Source organism: Hippocampus guttulatus, chromosome 12 (assembly GCF_054856545.1).
Source record: "Hippocampus guttulatus isolate MCC_2025c chromosome 12, RoL_Hgut_1.0, whole genome shotgun sequence".
Classification (NCBI taxonomy): Eukaryota; Metazoa; Chordata; class Actinopteri; order Syngnathiformes; family Syngnathidae; genus Hippocampus; species Hippocampus guttulatus.
This window is the reverse complement of record NC_141272.1, coordinates 15,044,999-15,061,562: the sequence shown is the minus strand read 5'-3', so window position 1 is coordinate 15,061,562 and position 16,564 is coordinate 15,044,999. Positions and strand designations below refer to the sequence as shown.

The window sequence follows — 16,564 nt, the reverse complement described above, 5'->3', positions numbered from 1 at the left end:
ACGTCATTCAACGCGCCTGCGAGTCTAACCCAGCGTTTAGCCTCGCAGGCGCATTATAATGACGGTTTATGTCAGTGAATGTATTGACCCATAGGTGTCGGTGTTGATCTATTTGTTGACATTACAACCGCCGCGACGGCGGCCATCGGGTGTCAAGACGAATCAGTAGCATTGTTCCCAGGCTGACTGCCACAGTGGAACAGTCGAAGCAACGCAAGCCAAACCCAAATTGGAAACTCGAATCCTGGCTAAAACCCTACTTTGAAACAATCACCCTCACTCTAATCTTGGTTTGAAACCCTAATTGTAATCCTTAATATTGAAAACTTCATGTGAAATCTAAATTTGAAAGCTAACCCTGTCTTGATTCATTAATTTGTAACTCCAAACTTGAAACCCTAACTCTTGCTTGAAAACTTAATTAAACACCATACCCCTTACTTTAACCTGTAATTATGTATGGCGCTCCACCAGGGCTCGGGTGTCCTACAGCCCCATCATAAACGGCATAGCCCCTGTACAGCACCCCCTGCCCCACCACCAGCAAATTATTTATGTAACTGTAAAAACATTAAAAACTTCACAACCAGCCATTCTGTTCCAAATTTTTTCATGTTCCTGTGTTTGTACTGCAGTTGTACCCCATGAGTGTTTGTGAGGGCAGGGCTGGGGCTTGGTGAGTGTTTCAGTTACATGCGGTTAGCACACATTCAAATGTATTTGCGAAGTACAGTACGTTCATACGTATTTATAAAATGTAGGCTAAATGCTAAAAACATGGCATTTCCCCCTAATGCCACGAGGTATTGACTTGCCCACACATACTTGGAAACTTGAAGCCCTAATTTGAAACCATGACCCTTGTTTGAAACCTTAACCCATCCTAAACACCAATTCTAAAACTAACTCTATCTTGAAACACAAAACCTTGTAATTCAGTCTTAGAACCTTAATTCAAAACCCAACCATGTCTTGAAAAACCCTACTTTGAAACACCAGCCCTGGCTTGGAACCATAACACACTTGAATTCCTAATTTATCTTATAAACCTAAACATGGATTTTAACCTAACCTTGTTTTGGAACCCTAATCCAATCTTGAAATTCTATTTTGAAACCCTATTTTTGAAACTCTGACCAAGGTTTGAGACCCTAATGTGAAATCCTAGCCCAGAGGTGTTAAACTCACGGACCAGGGGCCAGATCCGGCCCACCACATCATTTCATGTGGCCTGCGAAACCAAATTATGTGCATTAACTTCTTCTTCTTAAAATCTGTACCGAAATGTCAAATTGTCATGTGTAATAAATAATGTTGAGATTTTGCAATAATTTTGTTACCGTCACTTGAGTTGGCTTCATTGATTTCAAAACTAGAAATCCATCAATTTGTTGTGTACTAATAATAATGCGACAAGGTGATGAAACATTTTTGTGGTTTTGCTGTCATAACGGTCCTCTGAGGGAAGAAATAAAACTCCAAAGTGGCCCATGACAAAAATGAGTTTGTCACCCCTGCCCTAACATAACCCAGATTTGCAACCCTACTTCTGGCCTGAAAACCTGATCCTGAAAATGTCATGTGACATTATGATGATGATGACTCATGAATGTAATTGCTTCAAAAATGAATAAGAAAGTGAGGGAGTGGAAAAAAAGAACCAGACTTAAGGGGCCAGAATGAGTACAAATGCCCCAGCCGAGGCCTCTCTTGGCTGGGCAACGATGATCACAGGCCTGGGCACTTTGTCTGGCGGTCTTCTCCCCTTTTGAATGTCAATAGCTGAATATCCATTATTAGTCATGCTAGGGTGATTAACGATGTCACCCATTAGTGATTAGATCGCATCTCCTTATAGATGTTTGCATGTATTCACACCTCTAATTGAGGTTCATTAGAAGCCCAATGAGGCTCCATCACTCTGTAGCTGTAGCTGTCTTCTCCTCCTCCTCTGCCAGAAGGCCATTCACAAGTCTGGGATCAGATCTGACCGGACCCCCCTCCAGGTTTGCCCCGAAACCCGTTATACCCCCATCCCGGTGAATGGCGGCGGGCCGAGAAAGGTGAACATTAACCACTGTGCCGTAAATCATGACAAAGCTGCGACAGCATCAGCATGACGACATCAATCTGTCAGACATTCACTTCCAAACGTGTGAGCAGTCTGACACCTCACATTACAATAGAAGAAATTTTTGTTGTTGTTGTATGGTACAGAATCAATCAAATGTGAGGTGAATACAAATAACAATACACTATAAACACGAGAACTAAGCAAGCCTGTGATGCAATGCATAACAACATACAAAAGCAATACCGATAACAAATTGACGCGTTTATCCCAAACTTTAATCCTGGCTTGAAGCCATATTTCAAACCCCAACCTTGACCTCAAACTGTAACCCTTGTTTGAAACTTTAACCCAGTAATGAAAACCCAATCTGAAATCTTAACACAGCCATGAACCCCGAACCAAGACTTAAAATTTCATCAAAAAGCTAGCCCTTTCTTTGAAATCTTAATAATGGCTTGAAACCCCACTTTGAAATCCTAACCACAGTTAGAAATCACATCCCATTCTTGAAATTCTTCGTTCACAGCCTAACCCAGCCTTGAAACCCCAATGTGAAACCCTAACCTTGACTCAAAAACCTGATATCCCAGCTCAAGCCTGAAACCTTAGCTTTAGTTGGGAATCTTAGTTTAAAACCCTAACAGAGACTTGAACACGTAATTTGATACAACAACCCAGGTTCAAAACCTTAATTTGAAGTCCAGTCTGATGCTTGAAAGATTTCTTTGACAGCTTAACCCAGGCTTGAAACATAACTAGAAACCCTAACCCTGGCTTTAAACCTCAATTTGAAAGCCAATCCCAAAACAAGACAAAATCTTAATTTGAAATCATAACCCGGGTTTGAACCTCTCATTTAATACCCCAACCCAGGCTAGGAGTCCTCATTTAATATCGGAACTCAGGATCATTTGTTTGATACCCTAAGACGTGAAACCACAACTCTCGTTTGAAACCAAACTCTGACTTAAAACCCGAATTTAAAACAATAAGACTGGGTTCACACCATAATTTAAAATCCTACCCTTGATTTGAAATCCTAACGCTGGGCGGAAATGCTGATTCGAAAGCCTACCGTTTGTAGCCAAATAAAAAAAACAAAAAGCAATGCAAGCAAACAGTTTGAAGCATGTAAATGCAAATGTAAAGTACCTAAAAGTTAAATACAACTAAGCTGTACTAAGCAAATGTACTGGACCGGTTTAAAGAAAAAAACCCCCATAAAGCTACATATCATATAAATTGTGCAGTTTGAAAACTTAATTCGGTGATTCTCATGTACTACGAGAGGGAGCCCACAAACACACTTTTGAGAAACATTGTGCTAGACATACAGTATATATATATATATATATATATATATATATATACTGTATGTCTAGCACATATATATATATATATATATATATATATATACAGTATATATAGAGAGAGAGTCAACTTCAAAACTTTGCAGTTGACCTCATGGCGACACTGAGGGAGGCGCATGCAACAAGACAGAAAGTGGTGGATGCGTGCTGAACGCGGCGGCGTGTTTAGCGGTGTCACAAGAAAGGATGCTACATCAACTCCAGCTGGGCCCCAAAGGCCCTGACGGAGGAGGTGGCCCAGCGGGAGTCAGGGGTCGGGAGGCTAATTGCTCACCGCTGCGACCCCGAAACTCATCTTTGACGGGCTAACACTTGCACACGTCACGGAGCTCTTCCATCATCACGCCTCTTCTTTTCTTATTGTTGTTGTGCTGCTTCATGATGACGCGTGCACAGTCATGGAGATGAGGGCAGTCGGCACGGTAACGCTTCGTGGCACCACCTACAGTGATGTTGACAATCCGTTTCAGGATCTCGCTCTCTCCCTCTTTCTTGGTTCGCATCTGATGGTATGTAATACGAGTGATTGTTACGAAATGAATTGTTGTCAATCGTTGCCATGGGTTGCCATCAATCAGCACAGGGACTGAAGACAGAGTTGAGATACCGGTTAGCATTCAGGCTGCATTAGCTGTGATGCTGAGAGCTTTTCCAACACACGCAAACAGATGCGTGCAGGCCCCCTTTGTAGCAGGCAGAAGAAAAAGGTAACAAAAAAAGGGGCCTGCTCAGATCTTTGCTGGCTTCCCGGGTGTGAAAATCAAAGGCCTCATTGAAAAGCAAATTGAGCGACATCAGGGGATTACAAGACTGCGCTCAGCAGGATGCCGGGCTGCAGGTCAACGCGGGGATACGAGAACACACTGCGGGGAGATATTTCGGTTGGGGAGTGGGAGGGGGATGACGACGACGCTGCAGCACTGACAACTACAACCACAATTGAGGGTTTTATGTCGAGTCATCCAACTTTGCCGCCATGTTTCATATACACATGAGGATGAAAATCACAAGTCATAATTTAGTACCCATAACGATCGAGTCACCCTTTTGACGAGTTATCTGAGTTGACCTCAGGAAATGTCTTGTTTTCGACTGATGCTCCACACATTCGACCTTGTTAATAGTGGCGCATTTTTTTTTTTCATCCAGCCCCTGAATGCAGTTGGACTGAACATGAAATTTGGTCGTCAATGAGTAGACCTCCCCCATCCCATCCAAAAACATCTCTTGAAGTCATGCTTGAAAAGTCACAATTTTGGTTCGAAACAACCAAGTTGGCCGCGAAGGAAACAAAATGCAAAAAAAAAAAAAAAAAAAGTAAAAAATGTAACAATTAAAAAAAAGATAAGAAAACCAAAAATTAAAAAAAGAATGTGAACTGGTTTAAAGCGCATATCACAACAAAAGTAAAACCTAAATAAAATGAAATTAAACAAAAAAAATGAAAACAAAAAATACACTACAAAATAAAATGTCAAAAAAGCAAAGTAATCACGAAACCAAAAAAAAATAGAATCTGAATAGTAAAAAGGTAAACTAAAATAAAATCAGAAATAACTATGCGGTAATACAAATTCTAATTAAAAAAGTTAGCATTGTCAAGCTAAATAACAACAAGCAGCGTTTCACATTCACTTTGAAAAACCTTTACTCAAAATATCAACATTTCCTCAGCACGTATAAATAATGATTTAAGATTGATTTCCATTTTATACAAAAATAATACATGAAGAAGAGAATAAATCACTCTCGCGTGCGCACACACAAACACATACACACACACACACACACGCACACACAATATGGGTATGAATGAGCGCCCCCTGGATTGGACGGCAGTAAGCACATGCACCTCATAACAGTCAAAACGTCAAAGCGCTACCAACATCATGACCTAATGTTTCCATGGGAATGTCTAATACTGTTGGGTGTCGGGACCCCCCCCCCCCCCCTGCCCCCACACATTGGATTCCATTGAGCTCACAACATGAAAGGAGTGGTCGCTTCTCAAACAGGGAGGGTGTCCAAGTTTATCATCAACAATATTCATATCAAAAGATGGATGATGAGGAGAAAATTTATGTCTACTTTGGCCTTTTTTTCCTTCTTCCTGCAGGCAGCGTTACGCAAAAAAAAAAAAAAAACTTGCTTGTGCGAATTGTTGGTGCTGCCACTCACATAGTGCATACAGTACACACACACACACACACACACATATACATGTATATATATATATATATACATATATATACAAACACACACACACACACACACACACACACACACACACACACACCGGTATATATTTTTCTCATCTTCCTGCGCTGAATCTTTGCATAGTCCTCTGAAGATTGTCAATAAAACAAGCAAAAAAATATATATATATAGAAAAAAAATCACAGTATATACACACACATGTGAGTGCCAAACAGGAAGACTTTGTGGTGGCGTGAATACGCCAGATCAACAAGCATCAGGATTGTCGCACAGTCCGAAGGCGTGATTTGTTTTCCTCGTATGATCACTTTGCGTTCAAAAGTGGGCTTGGCAAAGTAAATGGACCTTTTCAAATGTTTGTAAACAGCAGGCGCCAGGTTACATATGGGTGGCAGAAAGTGAGTGACTACCGCTGACCTGAACTAAAATGTGTTGTGATTGGGGTTGTGCTGCCCGATGTAACTTTATTTTGAGTGAATGTCAAAAACGCTTCAAAGGCAGAAGATGGAAGAGCAATGAGAAAAGAAGTCGGAAGTGAGCATATGCATAGGAGCTTTGTGATGGCGTAGCAATTTTAGAGTGCTTCATCGTTGCGGCGTCGAACAGCCGGGCGACAACCCAGTGGGATATGGTGAAGCAGATATATTTTCGCAGCTTAAATGTGGAAGAATGTGTCGGCATAACAAAGTAGACAGTTGTGGTTTCAGGATGTTCAAATTAGGTGCGGAGAGAATGGCTCGATTTTTCATGATTTTGAATCCTCATTTGATATACTTGGGAAATTTTTCATGAATCAAACTCTTCTTGTTCGTGTGTCAAATTCACAAGACATACTTGAATTTTCACTTTGGAGGGACCTTATAATCATGCTGGTTACGGGTCCTCCATACAGAAATTAGGACCGACTGAAGACCAGTCATCAAATACTGAGCACCGATATGTAATGGATTTGTCCAAAATAACCTACGTTTTATTTATAATCGTAGTCTATTTTTCTTTTATATCGCTAAATGGCAATGATCATAATCTGAGACAAAAATCTTCTTTTCGACTGACATGTTACACATTCGAGAAGAAGTCCCAAATCATCATTTGAGGCATTTGCTCTCTTCTTTCAAATTCATGTTCCTCTGCCTTGGTCAAATGACATGACAGAATTTGTTGACAAGTTGAAAGTTCCGTTTTCTGCCACCCAGAAGTACGTGACGTCACAGTGAAAAGGTTTACACTGCACGAACCAATCATACGTCCTGCTCGACACGCAACATAGACACATAAGCCCTGATCCTCGCCTGGCAGGTACTCTGGTCCGTTCAGCCATGGCTGCCGTATGGTGGTCCCCCCTCTGGGCAGCTTTCCCCCCACCCGATTCGTCATCCGTCGCCACAGTGACGGGCAAGCGGGAAAAGTGGAAAAAAAAAAAAAAAGAAGAGGAAAAAATGCACTGGGGTTGCCGGGCAGCGAGGAAGTCAGGTGCACACGCTCTCACCACGCTTGAAGAGGACACTGTGGAAGAAAAACAGCAGACTTGAGGGAAATAGTCAGGCAAAGGTTTACAAACTGAGGCTCGAGGGTAGAAAAGCGGTCCCACTTTTTTCATGGAAACAAACATGGAGCAAAGACTGGTTGGGACCTGGATTCAAACTATGCTTCAGAACTGTGAGACGGACGTGCTAACCATTCATCCAGCACGCTGCCGTCTTTTAAACAGAATATGGTGAATCCCCCTTCAGTACCTCACAACTATATTACTTGAGGCCCCTAAAATGATCCTATAAAAGCATTTTTTCCCTTTGTATTTGTGTATAATGTGGTCCATTGATTTTCTGGTATGCTTTATGATCAGAGTGAATAACGGTTTATGACTGAATTAAGAATTAAAGACTCAAAACATCTGCGATTGGCTGGCAACCAGTTCAGGGTGATGTCTGCGACAGGCTGCAGCATTTTCTAATGCACTTATCCTCACGAGGGTTGTGAGCATGCTGGAGCCTATCTCACCTGTCTTCGGGCTGCAGCGGGCTACACCCGGAACTGGTTTCGCGCCAATCGCAGGGCACACTTAGACGAACAACCATCTGCGCTCACAATCACGCCGAGGAAATTTTCGATTATTAACCTACAGTGCATGTGTTTGGAATGTGGGAGGAAACCGGAGTACCCGGAGAAAACCTGGGAGAACATGCAAACTCCACACAGGAAGGCCAGAGCGGGAATCGAACCCTGCATCTCTGCACTATGAGCTGGATCTGTGCACAGGGCGTGGGTTCGATCCCGGCTCTGGCCTTCCTGTGTGGAGTTTGCATGTTCTCCCCGGGCTCGCATCGGTTTTCTCCGGGTATTCCAGTTTCTTCCCACATTCCAAAAATATGGATGGCAGGTTGATTGAACACTCGAAATTGTCCCTAGTTGTGATTGTGAGCGCAAATGGTTGTTCGTCTATGCGATTGGCTGGCAACCAGTTCAGGGTGTCCCCCGCCTGCCCGAAGACGGCTGGGATAGGCTCCAGCACCCCCCACAACCCTTGTGAGGATAAAGCGGTTCAGAAAATGAATGGATGGATGGTTGGTCAAAGTCTTAAAGCGTTTTAAAAATAATGTTTTCCCAAATCTTGTTCATGTGCAGTATGCTCTTTTAGTAATTTTGGTAAGATAGTTTTTGTTTCTTTGCTTTTTACTTTTAAATCTCTCTCTCTCTCTCTCTATATATATATATCGATGCGTTTAGAGAGAGAGAGAGAAAGTATGTATATTTTTTTTAACACAAGCGTCTGTACTCCTACTTGATTACACAGTGTGAGTAGTTTTGTCACACACCTGACCAAATAGATGGGGCCTGTTTGGGATTGTTTGTGGAATTTATTTGGACCTGGCTGGCGGCGCAAACAGCTGATAACAAGGTGAGCCGCAGGGCGGAGTGGTCAGCGTCAGGGGGCAATAATGGAGGCCTTGTGAGTAAACAGGGAGTGTTGTTAAAAAAAAGTGTCATGAGAAGAAGGTGAGCCCGGCCGGCCAAGAGAACCATGATAAAGAAATACCTGGGAGGGCCCACCAAACAATTGTTGAAATAAATCACATGCCAGCCAGTATAAAGAAGCACTTGACTGCACTTCAATATTTCTATGACAAGTAAATGCCTGTTCAGTCTATAAATGGATACTACACTCGATCATTATTTGAATTTCCAGCCATAGAAAAAAAATACTACATCTCGCTTATTATTTGAATATGAGTGGAATGGTTACACTTTTATTACTTTAGTTTGAAAGAATATTTTGACAATTTCATTCATCACATTCCATTGATTGATTTCAAAACATTATAAAAACTTAAAAGCATGGAAAGTAATGAGTCTTAATTTCTTGGTAATTATTTGGTGAAGAGACTTCCAACTTTTATATTTTATTGCGCACTTTCATCGTATAAAAAAAATCTGTGTCTGTAGCTATTAATGTATTTTATTTTACAATCACAAAATTTTTATTCATTTAGATTTCAATTTTATTTGTTATTGTTGTGATTATTACATAGCAATTTACTGGAATTAAAGTAAGAGGAAATTATTTCCTCTGTTTTACTTTTATAATTTTTCATTAATAAGCATTGGCTTCAATTTCAATGTTGAAAATAAACCCTGCAAGGTTCCACATTTCTTATTAAGTGAAAATCCAAATGAATGTCCATTTTATACAATTTAAATGATAATGGTCGGATTAGGAGCATCTAGTGGAGAATCTTTTGCACGGTAAACACTGGACTCACTGGTCTAAATCTTCTATCCTTTGCCCTCCCTCCCCATCTGTCACGCGGCGTGGCTCCATAAGCGCTCAGCCTTGCTCAGCGTGGGAAATTGAGCGTGTGAATGCACCGACGACATTTCAGGCCACAGGCCGAAAGAGGAAGCGGCACGCACTTCAACCTGTCAATTTGGCATCGGACTCATTTGTGTATTTTCATTTTAAAAGAGAGTCTGGATTACTCTCATTCTTACAACGGAATCGTGTTTGCAGTGGATTTAAAAAGTCGACACACCCCTGTTCAACCATAGGGTTTTGTGATATTTAAAAAAAAAAGTGTGACCAATATGCCGCCATTAACGTGGCCCATAACCTCTGAAACCGAATTGGGAAAAAAAAGTGCTTTTTGAGAGGGGAAGTAGAAGAAAACATAAATAATGTGTTTGCACATGTGTGCACACCCTCATAACTCGGGGGTGGCCGTGTTCTGAATTCCCCAGTCACATTCAAACTCATTACGTGGGAGACATCACACACCTGCCACCATTTGAAGTACCTCAGCTTCAACCCGAATAAAGTTGAGCTGCTCCGTCTGGCTTTTCCTGACGTTATTTTTGCTAGTAGAAATTAATGCTGTTTTAACACTGACTGCTAATGTCCCACTCCAGGCTGGAAACCCCCCCAAAAAGCTGGCATTTGAACAGTGATATGTGAAGTCCTTTTCTATCCACTGCAAAGACAGATGAACAAAGATACATGATATCATGTTGCCCGACCGAGTGTTGCTGAGCAGACCGGGATGCTTATTTATGCCTTGCGCTGTTAATAAAAGCGAATAATACGCTTTGCCGTCTGTTATTGCCTTTTTACACAATGCGACGGAAAGTTCAGAGTGGAATTTTAGAATGAAAAAACCCCACAAACTCTAAACCACCACAAGTCTTTAGTAAAATCTAAAGTGATACTAAATGTTCATTTATCCACTTGGTTAGACATTCACATTTCACATAATTTTTGTCTGTTGACAATGTGTTTCGAATGTTTGTTTCAACAAGTTTAGATGTATAAGCCGTCGATAATGCTAACCCTCCCCCAATTGTTCCTTTCTATCTACTGTAGCATGACACCAAGCTCGAGACACGTTGGATTAAGAGCCTCATTTCCTCCCGCCATCAATCAACGTGCGTTCAGCTCCAAGGAACGAGACGCAGATTGGACAGGAAATGGAAAGACGGAGGAGTATGTTTGTGTGTGTGTGTGTGTGTGTGTGTGTGGCTTGACTGGACTAATAGAACAAAGTATTTACCCAGGAGAGACCCCCGAGTTGCACCATCTTGTTTACCGGAGCATCCTAATGTGTGACAGGAAGTCAACAAGTCAACACGCCATCATAGGAAAATACTTTAGGTGTGTTTATGAGTCTGTCTGTGGATGAGCGCACACTAAAATGCGTGAGAAATTAAGGAAATGTTGAGTCAGAAAAACAAAACTATGTTAAAAAGAGGAAATTCAAAGAATAAAAAAGAAAATCTGTCAATGTATCCACTATATTTGAATTTGTGTTAGTCGCTGAGAAAATAAGGGAAATGGAAATGAAGAAATGCATGAAAATAAGAGGACATGGGCAAAAGATTCCTAAAAAAAAAAACATTTAACCATCCATTGAAAGACAAACAAATGTATTTGAGATATTTTATAAACATAATAGATTGTATATAAACTAGTGTCTTCAAAAAAACCTAATATACCTATGACATGGATAAAGTTTCAAACACTAAACACTAAATAAGACACATTGAAATAAAATAAATATAATCGTTTTTGCATGTTTAATTTTTAACTGCATATGTTATTTGAAAAACGTTTAGGTTTATTTATGAAGGGCGGAACAGAAGTTGACTGGTGAGCACGTCCACCTCACAGTGCAGAGGTGCAGGGTTCGATTCCGGTTCCGGCCTTCCGGTGTGGAGTTTGCTTGTTCTCCCCGAGCTTGCGTGGATTTTCTCCAGGTATTCCGGTTTCCTCCCACATTCCAAAAACATGCGTGGCAGGTTGATTGAACACTCCAAATTGTCTCAATCACACGATTGTGAGTGCGGATGGTTGTTCGTCTATGCGATTGGCTGGCAACCAGTTCAGGGTGTCCCCCGCCTACTGCCCAAAGACAGCTGGGATAGGCTCCAGCACCGACCCTTGTGAGGATAAAGCGGGTTTGGAAAAAGGATGGATGGATGGATTTTTAAAAATCTCATTTCTAAACATATTTTCCATAAAACAAATACGATTATTATTATTATTATTTTAAAGAAATTATTGAAAGAAAGCCATTGAAAAAAAATATTGAATGTCCATCCCTTTTCTAAACCGCTTACCCTCACGAGGGTTGCAGGCATGCTGGAATCTATTTGAGCTGTCTCTGGGCAGCACCCTGAAGGGGTGACCAGCCAATCGCAGGGCACACAAAGACAAACAAGCATTCACACGCACCATCACACCTGAAATTTGTTTTTTAGAATGTATGTGTGTGTGGGGGGGGGGGGGGGGGGACTAGAGTACCCGGAGAAAACCCACGCAGGCACGTGGATAACATGCAAACTCCACACAGGAAGGTCGAAGCCCGGAATCAAATCTTGCACATCTGCACTGTGAGACAAATGTGCGAAACATTTTTTAATGTTGTTTTTTCCCTAACAATTATTTTCTTGATACAGTCATGTATTTTAAAAAACTTTATTGAAACAAAAAACATTGTATACTTATTTGTGTTTCTTTCAATAATTGATGAGAATTCTTTTGTATTATGTTTGAAGAAAAGTAATCCACTTATTATTTATTGAACCTCTTTTTAATATCGCATTTTTACATGTAGGTAATCTCTTCAAAATATGCACGGAGGAGAAGTCTTGTAAAAAAAATCTAATTGCATCTATCATCAAAATCTATTTTAGATGTAATAGTGTCTTCAAAACATATCAAAATAACTATGGCATGATGAAAAATCTTATTATAAAACGTTCAAAAAAAGAAAAAAAATAAATTCTTTCAATTTGGTATCGCGAAAAGATATAAATAGAAATACATACAGATCTGGAAAAAGAGACCATTGCAAGATCATCACTTGATTTTGCTATTTGTAGGAACTGTTTGTGTTTTAGACAACTGAGCATGTTTGGTTTATTCAATAAAAATTTGACAACCATCACAAATTCCTAACATATACAGTACATTTTTAGTTAAAAAAAAAGAAAAAAATGGCCAAAAAATATTCACTGTATTTGTTGTTTTTAATCTCCTAATGTTTTCCAGAGCTGTATTTCTAAGAAAAAATGTCAAATAGTTCTTCCTTGGCCCACGTCCCAGCCCTGTGCAAAAATTTGCCATAAAAGTGTGAGCTGTGTTTTTTTTCTTTGCATAAACCGTTGGCGTGTTAGTACGTTAATTATTGTGCTTGTAGTTTTTATCTGTTTTTTTTGGGGGGGGGGGGGGCTAATTTTGTTATTATGTGAAATAAAGCAAAGTAATAGCTTCGTACCCGTGACTAGCGACATGATCATGAGGTGAGCGCTGTGAGGAAGTGCAGAGGAAGTGTAGAGTGTGCACACGTGACATTTTTTGGTGTCGACACTGACCGTCTTGCTGGGCGTCATGGAGCCGAGTGTACCGATGGTGTTGGCGTCCGTCACCACCATCGCCGACGGGAAGCGAGACGGGTGAGAATATTGCGGCGGCTCCTGCTTGTGAGGGTACACTGCAGGCAGATGCGAAAAAAAAAATGCTTCCATTTAGAATGAATGGGAGCAAAAGTAGAATGTATGCGTACAATCGTTGCCAGGGTGTCACAAAAGTGTTGATCGGAAGTGACGCTATCCAATCAGCACCTTGATATGCCACGTCGGTGAGATGAATGGATTATCGCTCTCACAGGCATGTTTTTTATTTTCCAAGAAAAACAACTCGTCTTACTTCAGCATTTCCATTCATTTAAAATTAAAGACATTTTGACAGTGTTTCAAGTAGATGTGGATTTTTTTTAGACTCAAGCCGATATTTGACAACAAAAAAAAGTCTGATAACCAATTAATCAACCGATTATTGTAGGTCGATAGATCGATCAATATATAGATCATTTTAATCATTGTGTGGTTGAAAATAAAGGTCTCATTCCAAAATAATCTTAATGAGATCTTTTTCTTTTGTTTATTTTCACATTTTTGGCAGTGGCACAAAAAAATCAACCTGGGGAAAACTTGTCTTTTTTTGCCACGTTAATGTCATTATGGCAGCCGCTGATAAAATTGTGATTGTGCATAGGCGGAACTTTTAGCTGCCACTGGGAGAGTTTTGTCTTTGTTGTTTGTTTTTTTACTTAAGAGATGCTCCGATATAATAAAAACTTTCCATATCATACATACAGTCAAACCTTTTCTTGCCATGTTAATCAGAAATCTGGCCTGCCACTGTGAGAATTGTGAGTGGAGGATATGTGTGCGGAGGACGGAACTTACAAGCTGCACACCCAACAGTTTCATAGTTGCTGCCGGGGAGTAGACAGGTTTTATGTGCAAGCTGTACCATTGAAATCCTTCTGATGTCTAATGAAGCGTAAAAAAAAGACAGGACAACTATTGCGATGAGTTACGAAGCACAGCACGGATCCGTCCACTCGTGCATGCTGAGACGGTTCGCATAACAAAACACTATGTAACTAGAGGCAAAATTTCAATGAAAATGTTGTATAAAGTTTGTAAAAAGGCTTGTTCGTAACTCCCGCTTTCGCTGTATATATATATATATATATATATATACACACACACACACACACACATATATACATATATACAGACATTGCATTTTAATGGCCATATGAGGATGGAAAACTTGCTATTGTCATGTTTGTTTGTTTGCTGTTCCTTTGCTGCTGTCATGTTTGTTCTAGTAGTGTTTTGGTTATTGATAGTTTTTGTTTAAGTCAGAGGAAGGGCAGAGGAAAGCCGTTGTAGTGGATGTAGCGGTCCCAAGTGATGGAAACATCAGAAAGAAGGAACACGAGAAACTCGAGAAATACCAAGGGCTCAGAGAGGAGCTGAAGAGAGCCTGGAAGGTAAAGGTGACAGTCGTGCCTGTGGTGGTCGGAGCACTCGGTGCAGTGACCCCCAAACTAGATGAGTGGTTGCAACAGATCCCGGGAACAACATCGGACATCTCAGTCCAGAAATGTGCAGTGCTGGGAACAGCAAGGATACTGCGCAGAACTCTCAAGCTTCCTGGCCTCTGGTAGAGGACCCGAGCTGAATGAGGGACGGACACCACCCGAGGGGGGGTGAGACGAGGAATTTTTTTCATATATACAGACATTGTATTTTAATGGCCATATGAGGATGGAAAACGGTGTAATTCACACAGAATAATTATCAGACATCCCTCTTGCCCATACCCACTGAACAAAATAAGGCCATCTCGCCATTTAATCTGAAAAACTTCGGCCGTTATTATTTTGAAAAGGCCTTATATCGGCTTATGAATCAGCCGTGCTGTCCTTTTGAGCTACGAGCATGGTCACGGAACGAATGAAATGAGCATCTCAAGGCACCACTGTACACGATGTTGCTAAACAAAGAGGAAGGTTGTTACTGACTGTGCGAGTGAGTGACGGCGGCCATGAACGGCTGCTGGCTCATGTGACTGGGGGACTGCTGCATGAGGCTCTGCTGGTGAGGACTGTGAAGCTGCTGCGAGAATTGCACGGGCTGCAGGGCCGCCAGGCTGCCTGCCACGCTGTTGATCACCGGCACCGACTGAGACTGCGACGTGTTCAAACCTGAACACAAAAGAGTGCCGCTGGTTAGGGCTTCAAAGTGCGGTGGGCCGTCAGCCTGAGGACTTCAAACCAGGGTTAGTGTTTCAGAGTCAGACATCAAGCGGCGCTATTGGTTGCAGGTTATGGTTTCGTTTGGGTTGCAAACAAATCCTAGGCTTTGGGTTTCAAAATAGGGTTTTAAATTTGGTTTCAAGATAGCATTGCAAGCGAGGGTTAGGGCTTCAAGCGAGTGTGAGTGGTTGAAGCCAGTTTGTCACAAGAAAATGTTCCAAATTCCCTTGCGACAAGAAAAATACAGGTGAGCGTCTGACGGACGTCTGGCGACCGTTAAGTAAACACTGACGAACTTGAACGAACCCTGACGAACCAGGACGCCAATGTTTGCCACTCAGTGGGATAGGGGCTTTACGGTTTTAAGTTAGAGCTTCCAATGTGGATTAGGGTTTAAAAATCAACGTTTTAAGTCGAGGTTAGGGTTTACATTAAGGTTTGAAGGCAGTGTTTGTCTTTCAAGCATGGGTTAGAGGGTCTCAAGTCATTGTTAAGCTTTCGAAGCCGGGTTTAGAGTTTCAAATAGGGTGTCAAGATTGGGTTAGGCTTTCAAACAAGGGGTGGTGTTTCAAGTCCAGGTAATTACAGTCAAACCTCGGTTTTCGAACGTCTGTGTTCTCGACCAAATCGGTTTTCGACCAAAAATCTTCACTTTTTTATGCCTCGGATTACGACCGAAAATCGGTTCCCCACCAAACTGAGCGCACTTGAATGCGCCACGTGACTCCTCTCGCCTTCCTTACACGAGGAAGTGACGCTTCCTTATGTAGCGCTCCATTGTGATCAGACGTGTTCAAGAAAGATTTTTTTTTTTTTAAAGAGCGTGGTTTCGGTTTTCGAACAAATCGGTTTTCGAACAGCCTTCTGGAATGGATTATGGTCGAAAACCGAGGTATGACTGTATTTCAAAGTTATGGTGTCAAATGTTGTATTTGAAGTTGTTTCCTTTGTACATACTTTGCGCGATGGCCATGACTCCAGAAAGCGGCATGATGAGGTTTTGTGTCTGCTGGTGGCTGTGATGCGAACTGTGGATGTTGGTCAGCGTGCTCACCGGAGGGAGGCCGCCGCCAGAACCTGAAATCTGAAACCACATGCGTGCCATTGCTACTTCGACCAACTTCATTACAATGGGATCATTTCTTGAAAACAAAATGTTAAAAGAGAAAGACATAATATGTAAAGTATATTTGAAAATATTTGGTCATGTCCCTAATGTCGCCTGAATGTACATGTTGACTTAGTTCAAATTCTTTCATAAAAGGGTGTGTATGTATGCTTAGACAACAACATCGTAC

The 16,564-nt window shown here is 41.3% G+C and overlaps 1 protein-coding gene across 3 annotated transcripts in view; it reads right to left on the bottom strand.

Moving 5' to 3' along the window:
- Positions 1 to 5,074: 5,074 nt before the first annotated feature.
- hnf1ba (HNF1 homeobox Ba) overlaps positions 5,075 to 16,564 on the bottom strand; it is a 28,148-nt gene continuing 16,658 nt past the window's right edge. For 2 of the 3 annotated variants that reach the window (XM_086125240.1, XM_086125238.1), the window contains exons 6-10: positions 16,224 to 16,350; positions 15,033 to 15,215; positions 13,027 to 13,145; positions 10,704 to 10,748; positions 5,075 to 7,167 (exon numbers count right to left, since the gene is read on the bottom strand). In XM_086125240.1, coding sequence (XP_085981366.1) covers positions 7,147 to 7,167; positions 10,704 to 10,748; positions 13,027 to 13,145; positions 15,033 to 15,215; positions 16,224 to 16,350 — 495 coding nt within the window. In that variant the 3' untranslated portion in view covers positions 5,075 to 7,146. The remainder of the gene's footprint in view (positions 7,168 to 10,703; positions 10,749 to 13,026; positions 13,146 to 15,032; positions 15,216 to 16,223; positions 16,351 to 16,564) is intronic. The other variant, XM_086125239.1, reaches the window with a different exon arrangement.